The sequence below is a fragment of the Pelodiscus sinensis genome, chromosome 4 (genome assembly GCF_049634645.1).
Source record: "Pelodiscus sinensis isolate JC-2024 chromosome 4, ASM4963464v1, whole genome shotgun sequence".
Lineage (NCBI taxonomy): Eukaryota > Metazoa > Chordata > Testudines > Trionychidae > Pelodiscus > Pelodiscus sinensis.
In genome coordinates, this window is record NC_134714.1 from 6,214,334 (window position 1) to 6,234,662 (window position 20,329).

The 20,329-nt window shown below is 50.0% G+C and overlaps 1 protein-coding gene across 1 annotated transcript in view; it reads right to left on the minus strand.

Annotated features, from left to right (window-relative positions):
• MAP4K5 (mitogen-activated protein kinase kinase kinase kinase 5) overlaps positions 1–17,636 on the minus strand; it is an 88,972-nt gene extending 71,336 nt beyond the window's left edge. Inside the window, exons 1-2 of the mRNA XM_075926168.1 lie at positions 17,485–17,636; positions 14,582–14,851 (exon numbers count right to left, since the gene is read on the minus strand). Coding sequence (XP_075782283.1) covers positions 14,582–14,689 — 108 coding nt within the window. The 5' untranslated portion in view covers positions 14,690–14,851; positions 17,485–17,636. The remainder of the gene's footprint in view (positions 1–14,581; positions 14,852–17,484) is intronic.
• Positions 17,637–20,329: the final 2,693 nt, after the last annotated feature.

Here is a 20,329-nt window from a genome sequence, read left to right on the forward strand (position 1 = left end):
GGCAGGTTCCTGGCTTGCCTGGGAGTCTGTAGCAGGCCGGTGAGCTATGAGGCAGGGACAGAGTTTCCGAAAGGAGCAGAGATCTCAAAGGCAAGAGAAATGCCACAGGATCAGAGGAAACACCAGGCTAGACCAGATTCAAGGCCCACCAAGTCCAGTCTCCTCTCTCTGCCGCTGGCTGGTACTAGACTCGTCCGGGGAAGGTTCAATAGTCCTGCAGTAGCAGATGTGATAATGTGCCCCACACACTGATCTCTAATGGTTACAGATTGCTTTAACATCCCTGCCAAGTGTCCTATAAGCATATTTATGCCAATTCGGGACAGTCCTGACATCCTGGTAAATCCACTGACGAGTTTTAGAGAATTCTCTTGAGTGTGTGTGTGGGAGGGGAGGAGGCGGGGGGACGGGACAGGGAGCTAGAGAACTAACAGCTGAAGTGGGCAGCAAGAGCACAGACCACTCTATTCTTCATCAAGGAGGTTCCAAAACATCAGCGACGCTGCTGCCTCTCTGGTGGAGGAACGAAACCCACTAGTCAAACCACAGGGGTTGTGAAAATGCAACGTGTAACCAGAACCTCTTCCTACGATTCAGTGTGGGAGCAGGGAGAATTTATTTTCATGGAGTGAACTTGCAAAAATGGATGCTGCTGCCTTTTTTTTTTTTTTTTTTTTTTTTAAAAGAACACATCATTGTACCACATGAGGAAAGCACGTTCTTTAGAGGAATCAGGTTCTCCAAAGAGCTCTCCCTCTACTTTGTTAAGAGATCTGCAAGCAAAAGTTACAATGCAACTTTTTGCATGTCTGCCCCAAATTGGGTGCAAAGCGGGCTACGTGAGGTATTCCACGAAAGCTTATGCTTCGTTGACTCTATCTAGGCCATGCATGTACTTGTATGATCTGTGTGTGAAGTTATGAATATGGGCTTTGTATTTATATTTTATGTGTTTTCTGTCTGGGAGATAGCGATAGGCATTGGCCACCTATTTTGAGGGTCGGTTGCTTAATGCTGCATGGACAGTGGCACTGAAGAGCTGCCAACTGACACCTGAGGAGCACACAATGGCCCCTTGCCTGAGGAGGACACACCTGGATACTCCGTGGCTCCTGGCCTACGACACAGCCTGGTGTGGTGGTCATGTGACCGGCACTCAGGTGAACAATGGATTTCCCACCGCATGGGCAAGGTTATAAAAGGATCCCGAGGGCGCCTCCCTCTCGCCTTCGCTCCTGCTCTCCGCTCCAGAAGCGCCTTTGCTAGGGACAGAGAGCCAGGAAGGAGCGCCCTCCTGTATGTACTCCAGAGACTTTTAAGCCAGCAATTTGTTACATCTCTAAGAGCCTGCATCAAGAACCTGGCCACTGATGTATGGAATGTGCTTTGCTTTAACAATCTCACTCTCGACCTGGCCCAGCAGGCTCTTTTGGGTGAAATCCAATGTATAAATTGACCTGGGACTGTGGCTGGTCCTTTGGGACCGGGAGAACCTGGTTGGAGTTGGTTTTCATAGTCTTTCATCAGCGCAAGGTGGGTGCTGGCTGTGGCCCAGGTAAAGCTGGACTGTGTAAGGGGATTTGCTTGTGCAACTTCCTGCTGCCCAGATTGGCAGCTGGAGCGCTCTGGGTGACTAGTTTGGTGCCTTATAGAAGAGAAACCCAGTTTTGGGCTATAAGTAGGCTGGTTTGAGCAATGTGCCCTGATTTGGTCCTCTCAGCGGTGCCCCAGACACCCTGGTATAGTACAGGGGTAAGTATTCTGATCCAACCTCCCCCGAGTCCTCAGAAGATTACTCCCTACTGTAAAGGTGATGCTTGCACCAGTTGTCTATGCAAGGAGTCCCTGTATCCCACTTCCCTATTCCTCAGCAACAAAACAATATGGCCTCCAATCCCACAGAGCCTCTTCCCCAGCAGGAGCTGGGCCTGGGTGTGCACAGCATGCACGTCTGCAACAGATGATGAACCACATGGGAAAGATCTGGACTAGCACGAGAAGCGGAAACAGATGAGGATGGCTATGAAATGACACTGGGATCCTGCAGAAGATGAACCCAAACCCTGCTGGGTGGGTGCAGACATCAGAGTAGAGTTCTGCCAGAGAGAAGAAGCCACCCCCTCCCGCCCATTACAAATCCCTACAACACTGAATTCGTCTTACAGCTCAGATCACACGTACATAGGTGAGGCACACTTGAAACTAACCCCAGCCACTAAGAGAGACACCTAATAGCAATTTCTAGTCTTCAGGGTGCTTGCATTTTTATAGACAGAAACACCCCTCTGTAATTTTCCAGCTGGATTTCTAAGATCGAAAGCAGTACCAGGCTCTTTTATAGCAAAGGGCACAGAGGCTTTCAGAAAACATACCCTGAACAGAGGCCTCACAGATTCTACTACTAAAGAGATTGGTTTCTCACAACTGTAGCTATTACTTCTTTTCAAGCCTTGTAGAAAGAAGATTCGGGGGTGAGGTGGGTAAATATACTTCTACATCTCTCCTTCATTTAGATGCCAATCAGACTGGGGCACCATACTCCAAGGTACTGTACAGATAACAATAGCCCCTGCCCAAAGACTTCATACCGAAATACTCTTCCCGCTAAACCAGAGACAATGCATAATTATTGATCCTGGGGAATAGGGCACCATTTAAACGCTCTTTCTGTATGCAGAGGGTTCAGGAGAGGGCATAAAAACCCTGGCAGAAATCCGCGGTGGCACGTGACCCTGCAAACCCCCCTCCCACACCTCACCACTGCTCTAAACAATTAAGATCTGCAAGGACAATACAGAAGTTGTGTTTCACAACTCACAGGCTCATTCCACCTGCTTTTTGTCTGCTGAAGGGGTGGATAAAGGCCCAAAATACTCACCACTAGTGAGGATCTAAATTTCTATCACTTAAAGAAGATCTACATTCAGTGTGAAAGGCTAGAAGCACCAAATACAGGAACTTGACTCTAGATTCTAAACTCTGTGGGGCAGGATTTGTCATCTTCATGCAGGTTTGTACAGCACTTAACACAATGACAACATCTACACAGCTTGTCGCAGGGAGCTGCCCACCCAGGCTGACAGACTCTGGGTCACACTCGCACACTAAAAACAGCAGCACAGACATTTTCGCTGGACTCAGAAACCAAAGGGGAGGGGAAGGATTTCAGAGCCCAAGCTCAAGCCCATGCTGTGACTTCAAAGCACTGTCTAGGCAACTATTTTTAGAGCACTAGCCTCAAAGGCCCCGTCTGTCGACCCTGGGCTACAAGGCTCACTGCTGCGAGCTACAGAGACACACCAAAGGAGGTGCAATCCTTCGACCATTGTACAAATAAATAATAGTGAAATGTGCCAGGAGCCAGTTAAAGTGCACAAGTGCACTTCCTATGTGGAAACCTGGGTGGAAGGAAGGGAGAAAAATTACCCTTCCTCCCACCTCCCCATAAGATTACAATATCAGTCTGGAGTAGTGAGTCTGTGAATGATAGTAAGCCAAATCTGAAATACCCCTGTTGCATACACACAACAATTCTTACTCCGTTTTCCCACCCAAATAGTCCTGGGCAGTGCCTTTAAAAGCCTGCTACAAAAATGTAGGACCAATAAAATGTTAAGCGTTACAATTACTGGGTCAGAAGCAACAATCACAAGGGGACTCAAGGACTGGCACACAGCTGATGAAATAAGCATGATTTTTTTCCATTTACAAACAAACTAAGATATCATCAAATATAGATACCATTTATATTTCATGATGCGCTTTGCTGGCAGACTATCCTTTACAAAGTCATCAGCATGAACCTTCAGAAAAAGATGGCACCACAAACAGACTGTGTGTCTACTAATTCAACCGAGACTACACAAGCAAACACTGCAGCAGTGAAAAGGTGTGATCTTCACTTAGTTTTGTCATGGAAAAATGGTAGAGACACATTCAAATTCAAAAATACTTAGTTTTGAAACCTGCTACAAATGAATCCAACTTTACAGGGGACGTTCTAGGTCAGGCCTGGGCAAAATAGGGCTGGATTCAGCCCACTAAGCCACCAGATCTGGCCCGCAAACGCAGTGGTGAGCCTCAGACAAACTCCCTGCTTGCCCCACCTCTGCGCGCTGCTGAGCCTTTTGTGTTTCACATCTTTGGGGCAAGTGGAAAGAGAGGCTTCATGCACTGTTCCCGCCCCTAGCACAATCTTATTGGCCAGTTTTTGGCCAATGGGAGCTGCCTGTTTGAAGACCAGGCAATGCATAAAGTATTACCCCCTCCTCCCCATAGGCTCTTATTGACAGATGCACATGGCCCCTGCTGCAGCCTGTACAGGGGCAGGCCAGGCAGGCAGGCAGCCTGAGAAACCTGGGGGCTGCTGACCGGGAGTCACCCAGGTACATCCCGGTCAGAGCCTGTCTCCTGCACCCCAATCCCTCCCTCCCTTCCCCAACTCACTGCCACCCCACATAACTCAAACTCTCTGTCCCGCTCCTGAATCCATGCCCCACCCCAGATCCTGCACCCCAATCCCGTGCCCTAGGTCACAAACCCCTCCTGTCCTAGGTCACAACCCAAACCCCTGCACCCCACTCCTGCGCCCCAGATCTTAACTGCTTTCTTCACCCAAACTCCCTCCTAAACCCCACATGCCCTCCTGCATCCAATACCTTACTCCAAGCTTCCTTCTACACTCAACCTGCATCCCAGACCCCGCACCTCCTCCATTAATAGCATGGAAGAGCGCGACCCTTGGCCATGTTCCAAACTCTTGGCGTGCTCCCCCCAAAAAATTATTGTCCACCTCTGCTCTAGGTGCTTGCACGCAAAGGCCCCATCCAAAAAAGCACTTTACACACACAAGCAGTCCCACTGGCGACAATGGGACTGCTAATATTCCTTTAACAGTCCTTGAATATAGAATGCAATTTTTAATTTCAATATGTAGCTCAGGAGAGATCAGGATAGTAGTACTGTACCGGGTGCATTTTAAGATAATGAGATTAATATACTGTTAATTTCTCAGCTGCTATGAGATTGTTTATTCCCTAAAGAAATTTTCTTCTTCAGCTAATGGGACCAGAAAACAACTAACAGATGCGCTGATAAAAACAAGCAGCTCTTAAGCTCTCCTTGCCCCCATTCCCAGTGGCTGCACCCCTCACGGCTTTTAACGGGGTTACCCTCCTAACACAACTGTGAGTCGGGGAGTATTCTTACCCCCACAGCTCTCTGTATATAAAAGAAAGTTTTTCCTGCGGGGTGACAGGGTTATGACATCACATCACTCTACATCCCCCCCACCCCCGAGCCTCAATAGAATCCCCAGCCGGGGAGGAGGCGGACATGGCTCTGAGTTATCCTCACCCCCCCTCGGGGGGCACCTTGGGCTCCCTGCTGGCCCTTGGCTCCTCTGAAGGAGGCCTGCCCTCCCCGGCCTCCCTGCCCCTACCTCCAGGTTGGGAAGGGTGACAGGGCAGGGCTGGCGCAGGCGCAGCCACCAGGGGAGAGCCAGGCTTCTTTACCCCCAAAGATGGGGGTTGGCAAGTGTAGCGAGCAGGGGGCACCGCCCCCTAGTAACAGATAAGAAACGATGGCAAAAAGACCGATTTCTGTAAACCATCCCCACTCAAGTGACGTCAGAGGAGCTATCGCGGTAGTGGGCAAGCTGCCGTCCGTGGGCTGCACTGCGTGTGGCCTGCAAGACATTGCATCTACGGCTGCCCACACGCTGGGCTGCCAGATTCCATTGGTTTCCATCGGTAACGTTTTTTCCCCCCACCAGGGTTAGTAAAAAGTGACGGGCATGTAAAGCAAGGGCCCATGAAGTGAGGTGCGTGCTGATTGCACACAACACTGGGCGTGGGAGCTGGGCGCTCCCTCTGCCACCAATCAAAGCACTGCTAGGGTTCCATCGGCACCACCCCGCCCACGCAAACACAGTTAGAAAAACTGCCCTACCCCAGGAGACCAGCTTGGCTGCGACAATCCTGCAGCGTTCGGAGATGAAGGAGGCCACTCATGCAGCCCACTCACTAGCCTAGGATGCCCATCATAGAACTATAGTAATGTGCACCCTCTGAGGCTAGCATCCTAAGTAACGTGATACGGTCTCCCAGCAGGTCCTAGGCTAGCGGCCTAGCCGCGGAATCTTCCTCGCTCTTAAAATGAGGAATCTGGGTCTGCAAGACATCTCAGGAGTGTGACAGTCAGAAGACAAAACACTGTCATGTTAAAAACCATGATTAAAATTCAAACAAAAAACCCCAACGTTTCTATTTGCATTTAGGCTTAGAGCTTGTTAAAGAAATCTGTAGAATCCGTTTACTTTTCACTATTGATGCCGTCACTTTACTTTTTGGAGTTTACACAATGAAAATAGCTAAGTTCGTTTTGCTTTTTGGTTCTCCTGCAAGATTTTCATTGTCAAGACCGACAATGTCTCTCCACTGCCCCCAAAATACCCACCCTCAGAATACATTATGGCAAGATTTCTGTTAATCTCGCCTTGTGAAAGTTTGTTTATTCACAATGCAAAAAAGCTGGACTAACTTTCCTCAGAGTGCCCCTTCACAAACTGAAACCAAAAACTGGTCCTGTGTGTTTTACACAAGACACATGGATTCCATTCATGTAAACTGTTTTACGGGTATTTTGTGCTTTCCTAAAACGAGCATATGCTTACATACGGATGTTTTATTCTCGCTCACATGAGGGGCTGTTGATTAACTGCAGGTGTCTCACGAGAGTAACTGAAAAAATTAATTGTGATTAAAAAGTCATTTAAACTGGTTTTGTACTGTGTCTGTCCAGTATAGAGCCACTTTTGCAATGCATGTGCAACTGGGTCCAAAGATGAAACCTTTGAGAACACTCTGGGCTCATGAAGCTACACACATGCTCCCTTGCGGTACCAGACACCCAGACCCATGGAAAAGGACCTATGCCCCCAAGTCTCCCATCAGCTCCAGTTCATTTTCACAATCTGTATGAGGGACACTGAAGAAGCAGGGCTGAGAATTGAACAGTTCAGATTCCACAGATAGAAGGATTGTCTAGCCGGATAACACAGGCCAGAGACCTTCCCAAAATAATTCCTAGCACTGATCTTTAGGGAAAAAAATCAAACTTAAAATTTGTCAATAATGGAGAATCCACCCCCGTCTTGACAGACTGTTCTAATGACTAATTACCCTGATTGGTAATAAGGCATATCTTTTTGCCAATCTAAATTTTTCTAGCATCAACTTCTAGCCATTGGACTGTGTTATATCTTTCTCTGCTAGACTAAAGAACCCATTATTATTATAATCTGTTCCCCATGTAGATACTTATAGACTGTAATCAAATCAGCCTTAACCTTCTCTTTGCTAAGCTAAACAAGACTGTGCTCTTTCAGTCACTATAAGGCAGGTTTTCTAATCCTTTAACAATTCACGTGGCTCTTCTCTGAAGCCTCTCCAGTTTATCAACCTCCTTCCTGACGTGTGACCACCAGAACTGGACACAGGATTCCAGCAGCAGCCTCGTCAGTGCCAAATGCAGAGGTTATGTACCTTCTCGACTTCTAGTCCAGACTCCCCGGCTTTTACCTTCCAGAATCACATTTCTCTTTAGCTCTCTTTGCACAGCATCCCCCGGGAGCTCACGCTCAGCTGCCTAACAGCGCTGGCCCTCGAATCTTTTTTAGTCACTGCTTCCCAGAATAGAGCCCCTTCTGGAAGTATGACCTACAACAGGAGTGGGCAAGAGGCAAGCAGCGGGCCGGATTCGGCCCACCAAGCCACTGGATCCAGCCCACAGCTGCCTCGCCAGCACCCTTACTACAGAGCAGGAGGAGCAGCCGCTTTATACAGCAGGCTGCTAATTGCTCTGCAAGCTGGGCAGGGAGGAGAAAGCTTTAAGTGCTATCCCTGCCCCCTAGCAAAATTCCCAAGCTCTCATTGGCCAGATTCCAGCCAATAGGAGCTGAGAAATTTTGCTGAAGGCAGCAGTAATGAATAAAGCCTCCTCATTTCCTCCCTGTGCTGGAGCAGAGCCATGTGGAGCAGCTCACCCAGCGCACAGGCATGGAGTTTGCAGAACTGCTGGCTGGGAGACGCCTAGTAAGCGCCTCCCAGCCAGAGCCTACCTGTGGCACCTCATCCCCTCTCCTGCCAACTACCTGCCCCAGGCCACCACCCAAACCCTCTGTATCCCCTCTCCCCACCTCCTCCAGGTCACCACTCCCAACCAGACCTTGCATCCCCTCCTGCAGGCCAGAATCCTCTCCTCCACTTATACCCCTTCCTGACCCTGTACCCCATTCCCCTGCCCATCACCATCCAAACCCTCTGCACCACCTTTCTCCCAGATCACAACTCCCTCCCAGGCCTTACACCCCCTCCTACACATGTCCCCCAGGCCAGAATCCTCTCCTGCCACCCATAACCCCTCCTGGATCCTGCACCCCAACCCTCTCCCCCAGATTATAACCCCTTCCTTCACCCAAACTCCCTCTCAGGCCCCACACTCCCTCCTGCACCCCAGTCCTCTATCCCAAGCTCCCTTCTACTCTGCACCCGCTGTTGCAGTCCTCGCACCCCCTCCACAGAAGTGTGGCCCTTGACCACTTACAAAAATCTTGCAGTAGCCCCCCACTAAAAATTATTGCCCACACGCTGTTTGTTTGGGCCACTTTATTAAGTGTACCAGAACCCCCTGAATCAGTCACCTGTCTTCTTCTTTATTTACCTCTCCCCCAATTTGTGTGTCAGCTACTCACTTTATCAGGGATGATTTTATGTTTTCTTCTCGGTCATAAATGAAAGTGCTAAATAGCAAAGGCCAAGAACCATTCCCTGCAGGACCCCACTGGTAAATGAATAACTGGTTATCCGGTAAGCCTCACCCTTAATGGGTGAAGCTTACTGGTTCCAATTAACTGGTGGGGGTTGGAGCATCTCCCCACCTACTCTAGCCAGGAGGCTGCTCCAGCCCTGTGAGGCCAACGGCAGGCAGGGGCTGCTCCAGCTGCCCAGAACAGCCCCGTCCATGGCATGCCTGGCCCCCCCCCTCGTAGGTTACACACTGGCTCTCCAGAAGTGGGCGGGCTCCCAGGAAGGCTTCGCTGCATACAGCAGAGCTCACAGCACATGTAATCAGCAGGATTTTTACAATTATTTTGAGACCTCTCAGTTAGCCAGTTTTGAATCCATTTAATGTGCGCTATGTTACTTTATATTGTTCTAGTGCTTTCATCCTACTGACAACCTACTCCAAGAAAAGTCACCTGTAAGTAACACCTTTCTCTTCAAGAAACGTCAGCATATACCCCCCAGCCCTTTGGTGCTAAACCAGCAGTAACGAACAAAGAAGGAGAGTGACAATATTAAAATGCAGAAAGCAGGTCTACTCTTGTGAACTTGGGATCAGCTCTGGAAGGCAAGATAAAAAGCCATGTTACATAAACAGATCAGCTGTGCTCCAAGCGGTAGCCTTACCGCTCACTGCTTGAGTCATTCTGAGCTACTTGGGACACGTGTGTTTCAACACCTTCGAGTAGAGATATTCTTGCAAGGTCAAAACTAAGCTTTGTTTCCAAATGTTGATAATTCCCCTTGCTTCCCACTTGGCAGGCTCTGAAAGCTGATCTAGGAAGTGGAGGATTTTGCCCCTCAAGAAGTGGTGTCAGGCTACCAGTGCTTGATGATTTGCTATCCTAAACTGCAGATGACTATAACTTCTCACCTGCTGCCTTTTCTCAAGTAGATGTGTACATTTTCCATAGACAAGACTTCTCTGAGCCACATACCACTAAGGAATGTATTTGGGAATGTTGAAAGAAACAATGAAAACTAGCCTGAGAGACTTGGCTATGCCTGCCAGCTTTCCAGGTTTGGTTGATTTTTTTCCCCCCTTCTGCCTTCTTCTGCTCTGAATGACTGATCAGGACTGACAGGCTGAAGCCCACTCACCATTGATTGGAAGTGCCCCATAGAGATGACCAGTTGCTTAAGTTGTCTAGGACCAAAGAACCATTTAAAATTTCTCCATCTCCGCTGCATACCTCACCCCGACTTGCATCTACCATATCTAAGAACTGACACAGTTCTCACGCCGATTCAGTCCTCAGCCTTTTTCCTGTGAAAGGGACTGTTGCGATGGAGAAATTGTGATTTGAAAGTCTGCCTAGTGGAAAGTAACAGAGACCACAAATCATTTCACACAAAGTAAAACATTGGGACCCCCTGTGTTATCTGCAAAGGCAGCCAAAAAACGAAGGAGGAAGAAAAAAACAGACCCACAAACCAACAGATTAGAGCCAAAGCCTTTAAAAAGAAATTGTTTGACCTCCGCCACATAAATCACAATAATCAACATCAGCATGTGTTGCAAAATATCCTGAAGACTCTTTACATTTTAGAAGCCAGTTCTGAATGCAAGAGGATGCTTTAAACGTTAATATTTCCTATCTCTAAGCAAAGATGCTTAAGCGCGGCTGTAAATAATTAAAGGACAATTATATGGGGTGTTCGTAAAAACTCCATTCCAATCTTTAAATCCTTTTTTACAAAGAAAAATATACAACACACGAAGTTTAACAAATGCAGCACACAGGAGAGACTAACAGGAATACAGGAAGGTGTTTTTAAAGTCGGCATGTGCCCCAAGTAGCCAATCAATCAAAGAGACAAGGCAGGAAAGGAGGAGTGGTCAGACATGGTCTATGCTGTACTTTGAATTTTTGGTAAACACAGTTCAGGCAGGAATCTCCAACTGCTGCGACTGTAGCAGCTGTGTATTTAAGTTGTTGGAATGTACAAATACAAACCTGCTGCAGGCTTGAGGACTGAAGTACCCTACCTCACAGATGTCAAGACACATCACAATTGCTTACTGAGGCTATGTCTACAGTGAAGCATAGCTACAGCAGTGCTTTAAATTGAAAGTGTGACCACGGCATGAGCACTGAAAGATCTCCCGGCGCTCTATGTAAACCGCCTCCATGAGAGGAATAGCTAACAGTACTGAGCGTGCAGCTCCCAGCACTCTAGCCTGGGTCACACTGGCCCTTTACAGGACTGTAACTTGCTGTGCTTGGGGAGTAGGAGAGGGTGTTTTTGCACACCCTGGAACCAGTTACAGCGCTGCAGAGTGCCAGTGTAGACTTAGCCTGAGGCTGCTCCCTTTGTCACCTTTCTTCACTCAGGACTTTGTACTTTTTATAAAGCTGCACATCCTCTTCTGCAGACATCCTCTTCCCTCTTTCAAATCCCTCCCCTCATTAGAGATCACAACCCTATTTCACCACAGGGTGGGCAAACAGCCAAGATGGTCCCTGCCCCAGGGAGCTTGCAAGCTGGGATTCCGGCAAAGCCCAACATCTGAACAAACACAAATGAGAAGGAAAGGGGAGAGAGCAGGTGGCGCAGTTACTAAAGAAAGGTGCGTATGTATAAATTAATCCTAAGAGTGGCCTCCATAGTCACAAATGATTGCAAGTTAAACCAATGTCAGGCAGTAGCACCTTAAACCTTTTCTTCAAGCAACCACTCCCCCATTCTCAATAATTCCCCTACACTCTTGATCTGTGTTCTAGGCCTCGTTTAAATTGCAAACTGCGTGGGCCAGGAACTGTGCCTTGGTAAGGGTTTTAAAACCATCACGTTCATTGCCAACCCTGTGTAATTTTTTTGTAATTATCAGTGTCCCTTCACAAATATCAAGCTAAGAAGCAGAACTCAAAAGAGGGGCTTTTAAGGTTTAAAGCCAACTTGTCTGACAGAATATTCATTCACACTCCCGCAGAACCATCACGTCCCGCCCAGGTACAAACCCAGATTTCTCCTACTCTGCATGCACAGACATGTATTTTGCCAATGCAATTAGTAAGTACCATCAGTGCAGCATAAGAAACTCTCTCCCCTCCAGAGCTACAAGTGTCACAGAATTCATACCAGGATGGGAAGGAATTTGAGTTCCGATCCTTTAACCCAATAATGTAGCAACTAAGCAACATGATGCTGGACAGGCTCTTTCCAAAACTTTAAGTACCCCAAAATAAAGGGAGGGGGCAAAAGTTGAAGAAGATCTCAAATTTGTACTGGACTATACATTTAGATTGTACTATATACCCTAACTCCACTCCCTAAAACACTACATTCAACACACACAATGCGACACAAAGACACTCCATTATCCCACTATGCACCTCAAACACCAGCAGAACATCTCCAGATATCACGATGCCCACGTGTCATATCTATATGCACATCCCTAAGACTCACTGCCTGTCCCATGGCCACCATTTAAATGTGTGTTAATATTTTATCCAATTTCAAAGAAAGAATAAAGCATATTTATTCCTTCTTTACTATCATTTTTATTCCGTATTCTTTAGTAGAGATTTGCAGAGCACTGTAGCGATACAGGTAATTGTTTACCTATGGTGGAATTTCACCATGTTACTGGAGTTATTATTTTCTGTACCTAAATTCTATCTATCTCAGTTTCTATGGGATTTTTGTTTCAGCCTTTTGTCCTGAAACGTTGGCTTGCAGTGCTGTGTGATATCCAATAGCCTCTCTGTTCACCAGAGATGAAATGCAGCCTTTGTATTCCTGATCTATTTCTCAGGATACTAAGAGGTTTGATTCATGTTTATGTAATGCTTTGAGATTCTCATATGGAAGATACCATGGAAGTACTGCAAGGTGGGTAAAGTGGAATGCTGTCAGGAAGGCAGAACTAACACCTACCCCTACTTTTTTGAACAGCGATATAGAATCTTTAACAGGATCACAGCATGCAAATGATTTGTCAACAACAGGGGAGGGGGACACCATATACGACTCCATCACACTATTCGATGCCACTAAATATTCCAGCCTCATTATTACAACCCCCTTTCAAAGTCAGCACGTACGATACATTTTATGAAGAACTGTAACACGGGAAACGTATAATGGAATAAGCACTCAAACAGAGCTATGTTTTATGCAAGCATTGATGAATAAGCAGATACATTCCTAATATGTATGGGCAACCGATGCATTGATATATTATGAAAAGGGCACTTTCAAAGTTGACAGGCCCAAATTTGGATCTGTACAGACACGCTGTAAACAGATATGAAAATAACTTATTTATAGGCATTTCTCCTCTACCCTGAAATGCATTCTGGAATCAAAAAAGGCAAATCAGTGCCAACAACTCAGCCCTCATGAGCAACCCCACAATAAACCATTGTGCACCATGTGGTGAAGAGAGGGGGGAAAAAATCACTAGCAAAAACAGATTTCAATTTTCAGCTTCCAAATAAGAGCAATGTGGATAGGGTGGAGGATACAAGATAACACATTAAATGAACTGCCACAATTTAATGGTGAACAAAAATATTTGCTTAAAACCTCCATCACCTGGTCCACCTCCAAAAAAAGGACAACTAATACTAAGGTACTCAGCAGTCTTTTGTAAAGCGCTCTTGAAAATACCTGTATTTCAGTATTTATGACTGTTAAATATTCTGGAGCTAGTGACTCTGCAGTACAGTAAAGATTGCATTAAAAACTCCTTTCCCATAGCCAATCTCCTGCTTTCAGCAACCACTTCAGAAGTGCCACCAAAGTTAACCTGTACAGTTTTATCTAATCTCAGCTAAAGACCCACCTCTAGTAGGGAGCAATTTTTGATGGCCCCTCATATGCTGGCTTCAGATAGGTTTCACCATATGCTGCACTGTGCCAATTCTGCTTTTGAGTTAAATATATTCCACAGTGTCCCAAAGCAAAACACTTCCACCTGCTTTCCCATAAGTTAACAGCCTCTGTTTGCAAACTGAGTTAAACATTTTAAGCATTATTTGCCAGAAGTCCAATCCTGTAAGTTGTTGAGTATCCTCAAATTCCCCTTGCTTCACAGAAGGTGCTCAGAACATCACCAGGTAGTGGTCAAGAAATGAAAGTGTAATATGCATAGCATGCTGTTTGACGTGGTTGTGTTACAGTGGTTCCCACGCCAGAGTGGTCAGGGCCCCAGGGGGTAACTGCACAATGTATAACGCTAACTCACTCCGTAATGAGCTGAAACTCCACGAGTTTCAAAAGAGCTGGTTTAATCTGCTTCTGCTTTTTGAAAGCTATTAACAACTTAAGGATAAACTTGCACTCTTTTAATCGGGTACTATAAATGACACATTCTCAAAAGTAATTCAGTGAACATATAACCCTCACCTCCTCCCCCATTAAAAGGATCAACAAACCCTGAAGGAAGCAGATAACGTATCCATCAATTCAGACCCTTTGCAGCATTAGGACCAGAGAAATGATATTCCCTCCTTTCAACTTAAAAAGAGACAGAGGAGGGGAGGGGGGCTGCAGGGGAACCAGTCTGCTAACGGGGATCTGAACAGGCTATGACTTTTAGAAAGTCTCCATCTCTCACTTGCAGCACGAGTGGTCCCTTTGTGCTCTGAAGTTAGGCCACAAAATGAAAAGGGCTAAAAAGTGATTTCTAAAAATGAAAGAGGATGAGCATTAATATTTACAGGGTCACAAAACAGGGTGTGGTGGGTGTAAGCAAAGAGTTGAGGGTGCAGGTATTTTACTCTCACCTTATAGACATCTCCATATGTGCCACTCCCAACCCTCTGGATGAGTTCATAGTCTTGCTGCGGATTCCTTCTCATGATATCCCCACTCGGCCGAGCCAAAGGGTCCATCCTTAGTCAATACAGCCCCAGAGAAGGGGCAAACAGGAATTGTATGCACTGCTTCCTCCTTCGCTGCTCTTGGGATTCCACTCCCAGGAGGACAGATGCTCCAGATGTCTAATGAGGGGATCTGTTCTTTGCACACATGACTTCTGCTCACCACCTTTTTGCCTAAGACACAAAACAGAATGACTTTTTAGGCTTCGGTTTCATCTAGGCTTTGTGTTGCTGGCTCCCAGGAGACTGGGGGAGGGGACTCTGATCTCAAAAAAAGAGAAGCCTCCACCCACAAGTGCTTCTGTGCTGCATTAGAGGGAAGGGTCTCAGCTTCTCTTAGTTTACAACAAAGAGAAAAGCGGTGGAGGCAGGCCTGCTAGGATAGCAGCTGAGCCGGGCAACTCAGATCCCACACACCGAGTCTTGGCGCTAGGAAACAGCAGCTACCTTTCCAATCTCTTCCCCTCTCTGGTCCAATGGCTGAGGGAAAAAAAAGAGGCAGGAGCAGCTCCCTGCCTGGATGCTCTCCGCTATGGGGCCCAGGGCAGCTATACGGTATTGATATTTCAAGGACTCCTTCAAAAACAATGCCAAGTTGCCTGCCATAAGCCCAGAAGTACATGTTCCTAGCAGAGGCGATGGTGCTTCTGTTTGGTTTTTCTTCCATTTAAAGCAAAAATGCTCTCTCATAAACATAACTAAGGAGACAGTCAACAGGCCCCGGAGGCGCTATTACTGTAAGTGCCCTGGCTGCACGCGTTTATACTTTGGGCCTGGACAAACTGAATACTGAGAGAATAACACAGAGCTCAGTGAGTCATCGGGAAGGCGGGATGGAGCCGTGAGGAGGACAGCAGTGGATCAGGGCACTTTCTCCCCACAGGAAGGTCTTATCTGGTACCCAGCATGTGAGGCTATTCCAAAGGCAGGATCTTTGCTTGTCAGGGGTACTATTGCGAGCCCCAGGATCTGTCACCTCTGGCAGGGACACTGTACAGGTAGCTGGAGAAGGGTGACTCCCCAAGAGGGAGGGGAGTCTGCCCTCCCCACTCACCTGTGGTTACAGGGCTGGATTTAACCAGGGGCTGGTCCTGAGAGGCAATGAGAGATGCCTCCCCCCCCAACTCAGAGGGACCACTCCCAGCCCATAGCACATCTCAAGCCTGATTTGGCTGACTCCAGGATCCCCCCCCACTTTGAGAGCTCATCGCCCCTCCCCCACTGCATGGGGCTAGGCAATCAGAATAACAGGGTAGGAAGAGACCTCAGGAGTCATGGAGTCCAGCCCCCTGCCCAAAGCAGGACCCACCCCACCTCAATCATCCCAGCCAGGACTTTAAACCAGCTCCAGACGGAGATCCCCCCCCTCCCTAGGGAACCCATCCCAGTGCTCCCCCACCCGCCTAGGGAAATAACCGCCCCGTCCTCGTCCCAGAGCCCCGACCCGCAAACAAAGTGGGTGCTTCCCTCCAACGCCGATCCCAAGAGCCCTGGGCAGGGCTGGTCACTGGCTCGGAGAGCCCCTTGCCCGCCAGTCAGCGCTCAGAACTGGCTCTGGGGGCCCCCCTCAGGGCCTGTCGCTACCCCCCAGAACTGCCCCCTGGGGCCGGTCCCGCGCCCCACGACTCCCCACCGCCCGAGGCAGATCGCTGCCCCCCAGAACTGCCCCCTGGGGCTGGTCCCGCCCCCCACGACTCCCCACCGCCCGAGGCAGATCGCTGCCCCCCAGAACTGCCCCCTGGGGCTGGTCCCGCCCCCCCCCCAAGACTCCTCACCGCCTGGGGTAGATCACTGCCCCCCCAGAACTGCCCCATGGGGCCAGTCCCTGCACCCCCCAGACTCCCCACCGCCCGAGGCAGATTGCTGCCCCCCAGAACTGCCCCCTGGGCCGGTCCTGCCCCCCCCCAAGACTCCCCACTACCCGGGGCAGGTTGTTGCCCCCTGGGGCCGGTCGTCCCCCCCAAGACTCCCCACTGCCCGGGGCAGATCGCTGCCCCCCAGAACTGCCCCCTGGGCCGGACTTGCCCCCCCCAAGACTCCCCACCACCCGGGGCAGATCGCTGCTCCCCAGAACTGCCCCCTGGGCCGGTCCCGCCCCCCCCCCAGACTCCCCACCGCCCGGGGCAGATCGCTGCCCCCCAGAACTGCCCCCTGGGCCAGTCCTGCCCCCCCCAAGACTCCCCACCGCTCGGGGCAGATCGCTGCCCCCCAGAACTGCCCCCTGGGCCAGTCCTGCCCCCCCCAAGACTCCCCACCGCTCGGGGCAGATCGCTGCCCCCCAGAACTGCCCCCTGGGCCGGTCCCGCCCCCCCCCCGACTCCCCACCGCCCGGGGCAGGTCGCTGCCCCCCAGAACTGCCCCCTGGGCCAGTCCTGCCCCCCCCCCCAGACTCCCCACCGCCCGGGGCAGATCGCTGCCCCCCAGAACTGCCCCCTGGGCCAGTCCTGCCCCCCCCCAAGACTCCCCACCGCTCGGGGCAGGTCGCTACCCCCCAGAACTGCCCCCTGGGCCAGTCCTGCCCCCCCCAAGACTCCCCACCGCCCGGGGCAGATCGCTACCCCCCAGAACTGCCCCCTGGGCCGGTCCCGCCCCCCCCCCAGACTCCCCACCGCCCGAAGCAGGTCGCTGCCCCCAACCCTGGCTCCCCGGGGCCCTTCCCCGTCTCCCTCCCCCGGCCCCGGGGCCCTCGCCAGCGCGGGGAGCCGGCCGCTGCCCCCGTCCCGGCCCTGCCGGCCGCTCCCCGGCCCGGCGCGGGAGGCGAGCGGCGGGTGCGGGGCCCGGGCGGGTCGCGGGCTCCCCCCTCCTACCTGCGCGGCCCTTTGTCCCGCGGCGCAGCCCGAGAGCGGCGGGCCCAGCCCGGGCCGCCCAGTCACACGGCGCCCGGCTCGTGCCCGCGGCTGCAGGCGCCGCGCAGGGCCCGGCCGGCAGCGCCACAGCGCCGCGCCGCGGGGAGAGCGGCCCGGGCCTCGCCTGCTGCGGCCGCTCCCCGCCCCCCTCCGCAGGGGAGCCCCCCGCTCAGCGGAGGAAGGGGGGTGCCCCCACCGGACACCTGCGGAACTCCTCGCCGCAGGAGGCCGCGAGGGCTCGGACCAGAACAGAGTGTGAAGATCAGAGGGGGAGCCGCCGTGTTAGTCTGAATCTGCAAAAGCGGCGAGGAGTCCTGTGGCCCCCGGGGGGACGTCCACACTACAGGGCGCCCTCGCCGGAGCCACGTCGATTTGTTGTTTCGGCAAAGGCAAATGAAGCCGCGATTTAAATGATCTCGTTTACATTTACATGGCTGCGGCGCTGAGCTGACAAACCTCATCCCACGAGGAATAACGGGGCTGCCGACAAAGGGCTTTGATGTCGGCAGGGGAGCGTCCAGACTGAGCAGCTGTTTGTCCGCTCAGCGCGGCAGCCATGTAAATTTAAATGAAGCCACGATCATTTAAATCGCGGCTTCATTTGCCTTTGCCTAGGTGTCTAATCTACATGCCTCTGCCAACAGAGGCATGTAGTCTAGACACAGCCTTATAGACTAACTGAAGTGTAGGAGCCTATGCTTTCGTGGGCAAAGACCCGCTTCGTCAGATGCATGTCCATCAGGATGTTATGCTCCTACACTTCAGTTAGTCTATAAGGTGCCACAGGACTTCTTGCCGCTTTTGCAGAGTTTAAAGAGAAGCTAGATAATTTCATGGAGGTCAGCTCCGTAAAAGGCTATTAGCCAGGGGATAGAAATGGTGTCCCTGGCCTCTGTTTGTCAGAGGCTGGAGAGGGATGGCAGGAGAGAAATCACTTGATCGTTGTCTTCGGTCCACCCCCTCCAGGGCACCTGGCACTGGCCACTGTCTGCAGACAGGCTACTGGGCTAGGTGGACCTTTGGTCTGACCCAGTACGGCCATGCTTATGTTCTTATGAAAGCTCATGACTCTATAACTATGTGTATATTTCGAAATAAACATAACGATGAATGATCCCGCAGCACCTTAGGGCACGTCTACACCGCAGGGTGAATTAAGCGAGGCAACTTCAGCTGCGTCCAGTGCGTAGCTGAAGTCGAAATACAGCCAGTCCCCGATTTCCGAATGGTCTATTTACGACCGTCCGCATTTACAACCCAGCCTCCCATTAAGCAGTCGTAAAGGTGGTCCCCGAGTTACGAACGCGACCCAAACAGCATGGTCGCAATGTAAATCAATGGGGTCCCACTTACGAACTTTTTGAGTTACGGCCAAGTGTTTGGAAAAAACATAACGAAGACCAGTGTTTGGTCCGTAACTCGTTCGTAACTCGGGGACTGGTTGTAACTGGATTCGGGCTTTGGCGTTGTCTGCACAGCAGGAAGTCAAAGGAAGAGCACTCCTCCTCCGGCTTCCCTTACTCCTCAGGAAATGAGGGTTGCCAGGTGTCGGAGTTAGAAATCCTTCCGCTCGATATTATTTCGAAAGAAAGGTTTGTCATGTAGACACGCACTGTATTATTTCAGAATAATGTCAGTTCTTCCGAAATAACACTACTGTGTAGATGTATCCTTAGAGACTAACAAAAAATGTAGGTAGTGTCATAATCTTTTGTGGGTACAACCCACTTCTTCAGATGCCATGGGACTACTTGCTTTTAAAGTTGCAAACTAACATGGAGACCCCTCTGAGACTTCCAGACATGGAAATCAGCCAAGCCTCAGAGCCAAGACCCAGCAACTCAATCAGGGCCAGACTCTGGCAGTTAGAATAACAGCAGCAGCCACAGCAAGCGGTTATAATTATCCAAACAGCCACAACAAACCTTTCAGGAACAGATCCAAGCACACGGGGAATACCTTGCCCAGTGCACTAATTACCCCAAGAACAGCTAGGGGTGAAACCAGATCGTCACCATGGTCTTAAAGAACTGAGACAGGAAAAACGATAAAAGGCAAAACACCCCATCCCCGGGGGGCGGGGGTACTGTTCACAACATGAACCTGAGTTCCTCAAAGGAAACGTATGCAACTCCTTCAGCATTGCTACATGCTAAAAATCTTGGTCTTAATAAAGATAATGGAGTTTTATGGCTTATTACAAGACACTCTTGCGATCTGCGGAATCGCCATTTGTGGTTCTGCGTATTCGCAGGTTGCCTGGCCTGGCCTGGGGGAGGAGACAGCGGGGGATGGGAGCTGCAAGGAACGCACCGCGGCTCCGGGCCCCATAATGATTTTTTCACAGCTGCCAAGAGCCACACTCCCAGAAGTTGCAATGAGTTGCCCGCGGCTCCCGGCAGCTGCAGTGAGACCCCTCCACGTCTGCTGGGAGCCACGGTGAGTTCAGGAGACAGAGGGAACTCACCACGGGGCCCAGGATCCGCGGCTCCCAGTATTTGTGAATTTCACCATTCAAGGTGGATGCAGGAACACATTCACCACAAATGGTAAGCTCACAGCTTTACTTGTACACAGCTTTAACACAGCACCCTAAACTCAAAATAAGATAGGCAATTTGCGCTATGCAAACTGCGTTTCTTATTTCAAAACTGTTTCGAAATAGCTTATTTTGAAATTTGGCACGTCTACACAGCGCCAAATTTCAAAATAACGCTCTATTTTGAGCCATCCCTTATCCCTTGTGCAATGAGGTTTATCGGGATGGCGAAATAGCGCACCCATTATTTTGAAAAGTATTCAGAAA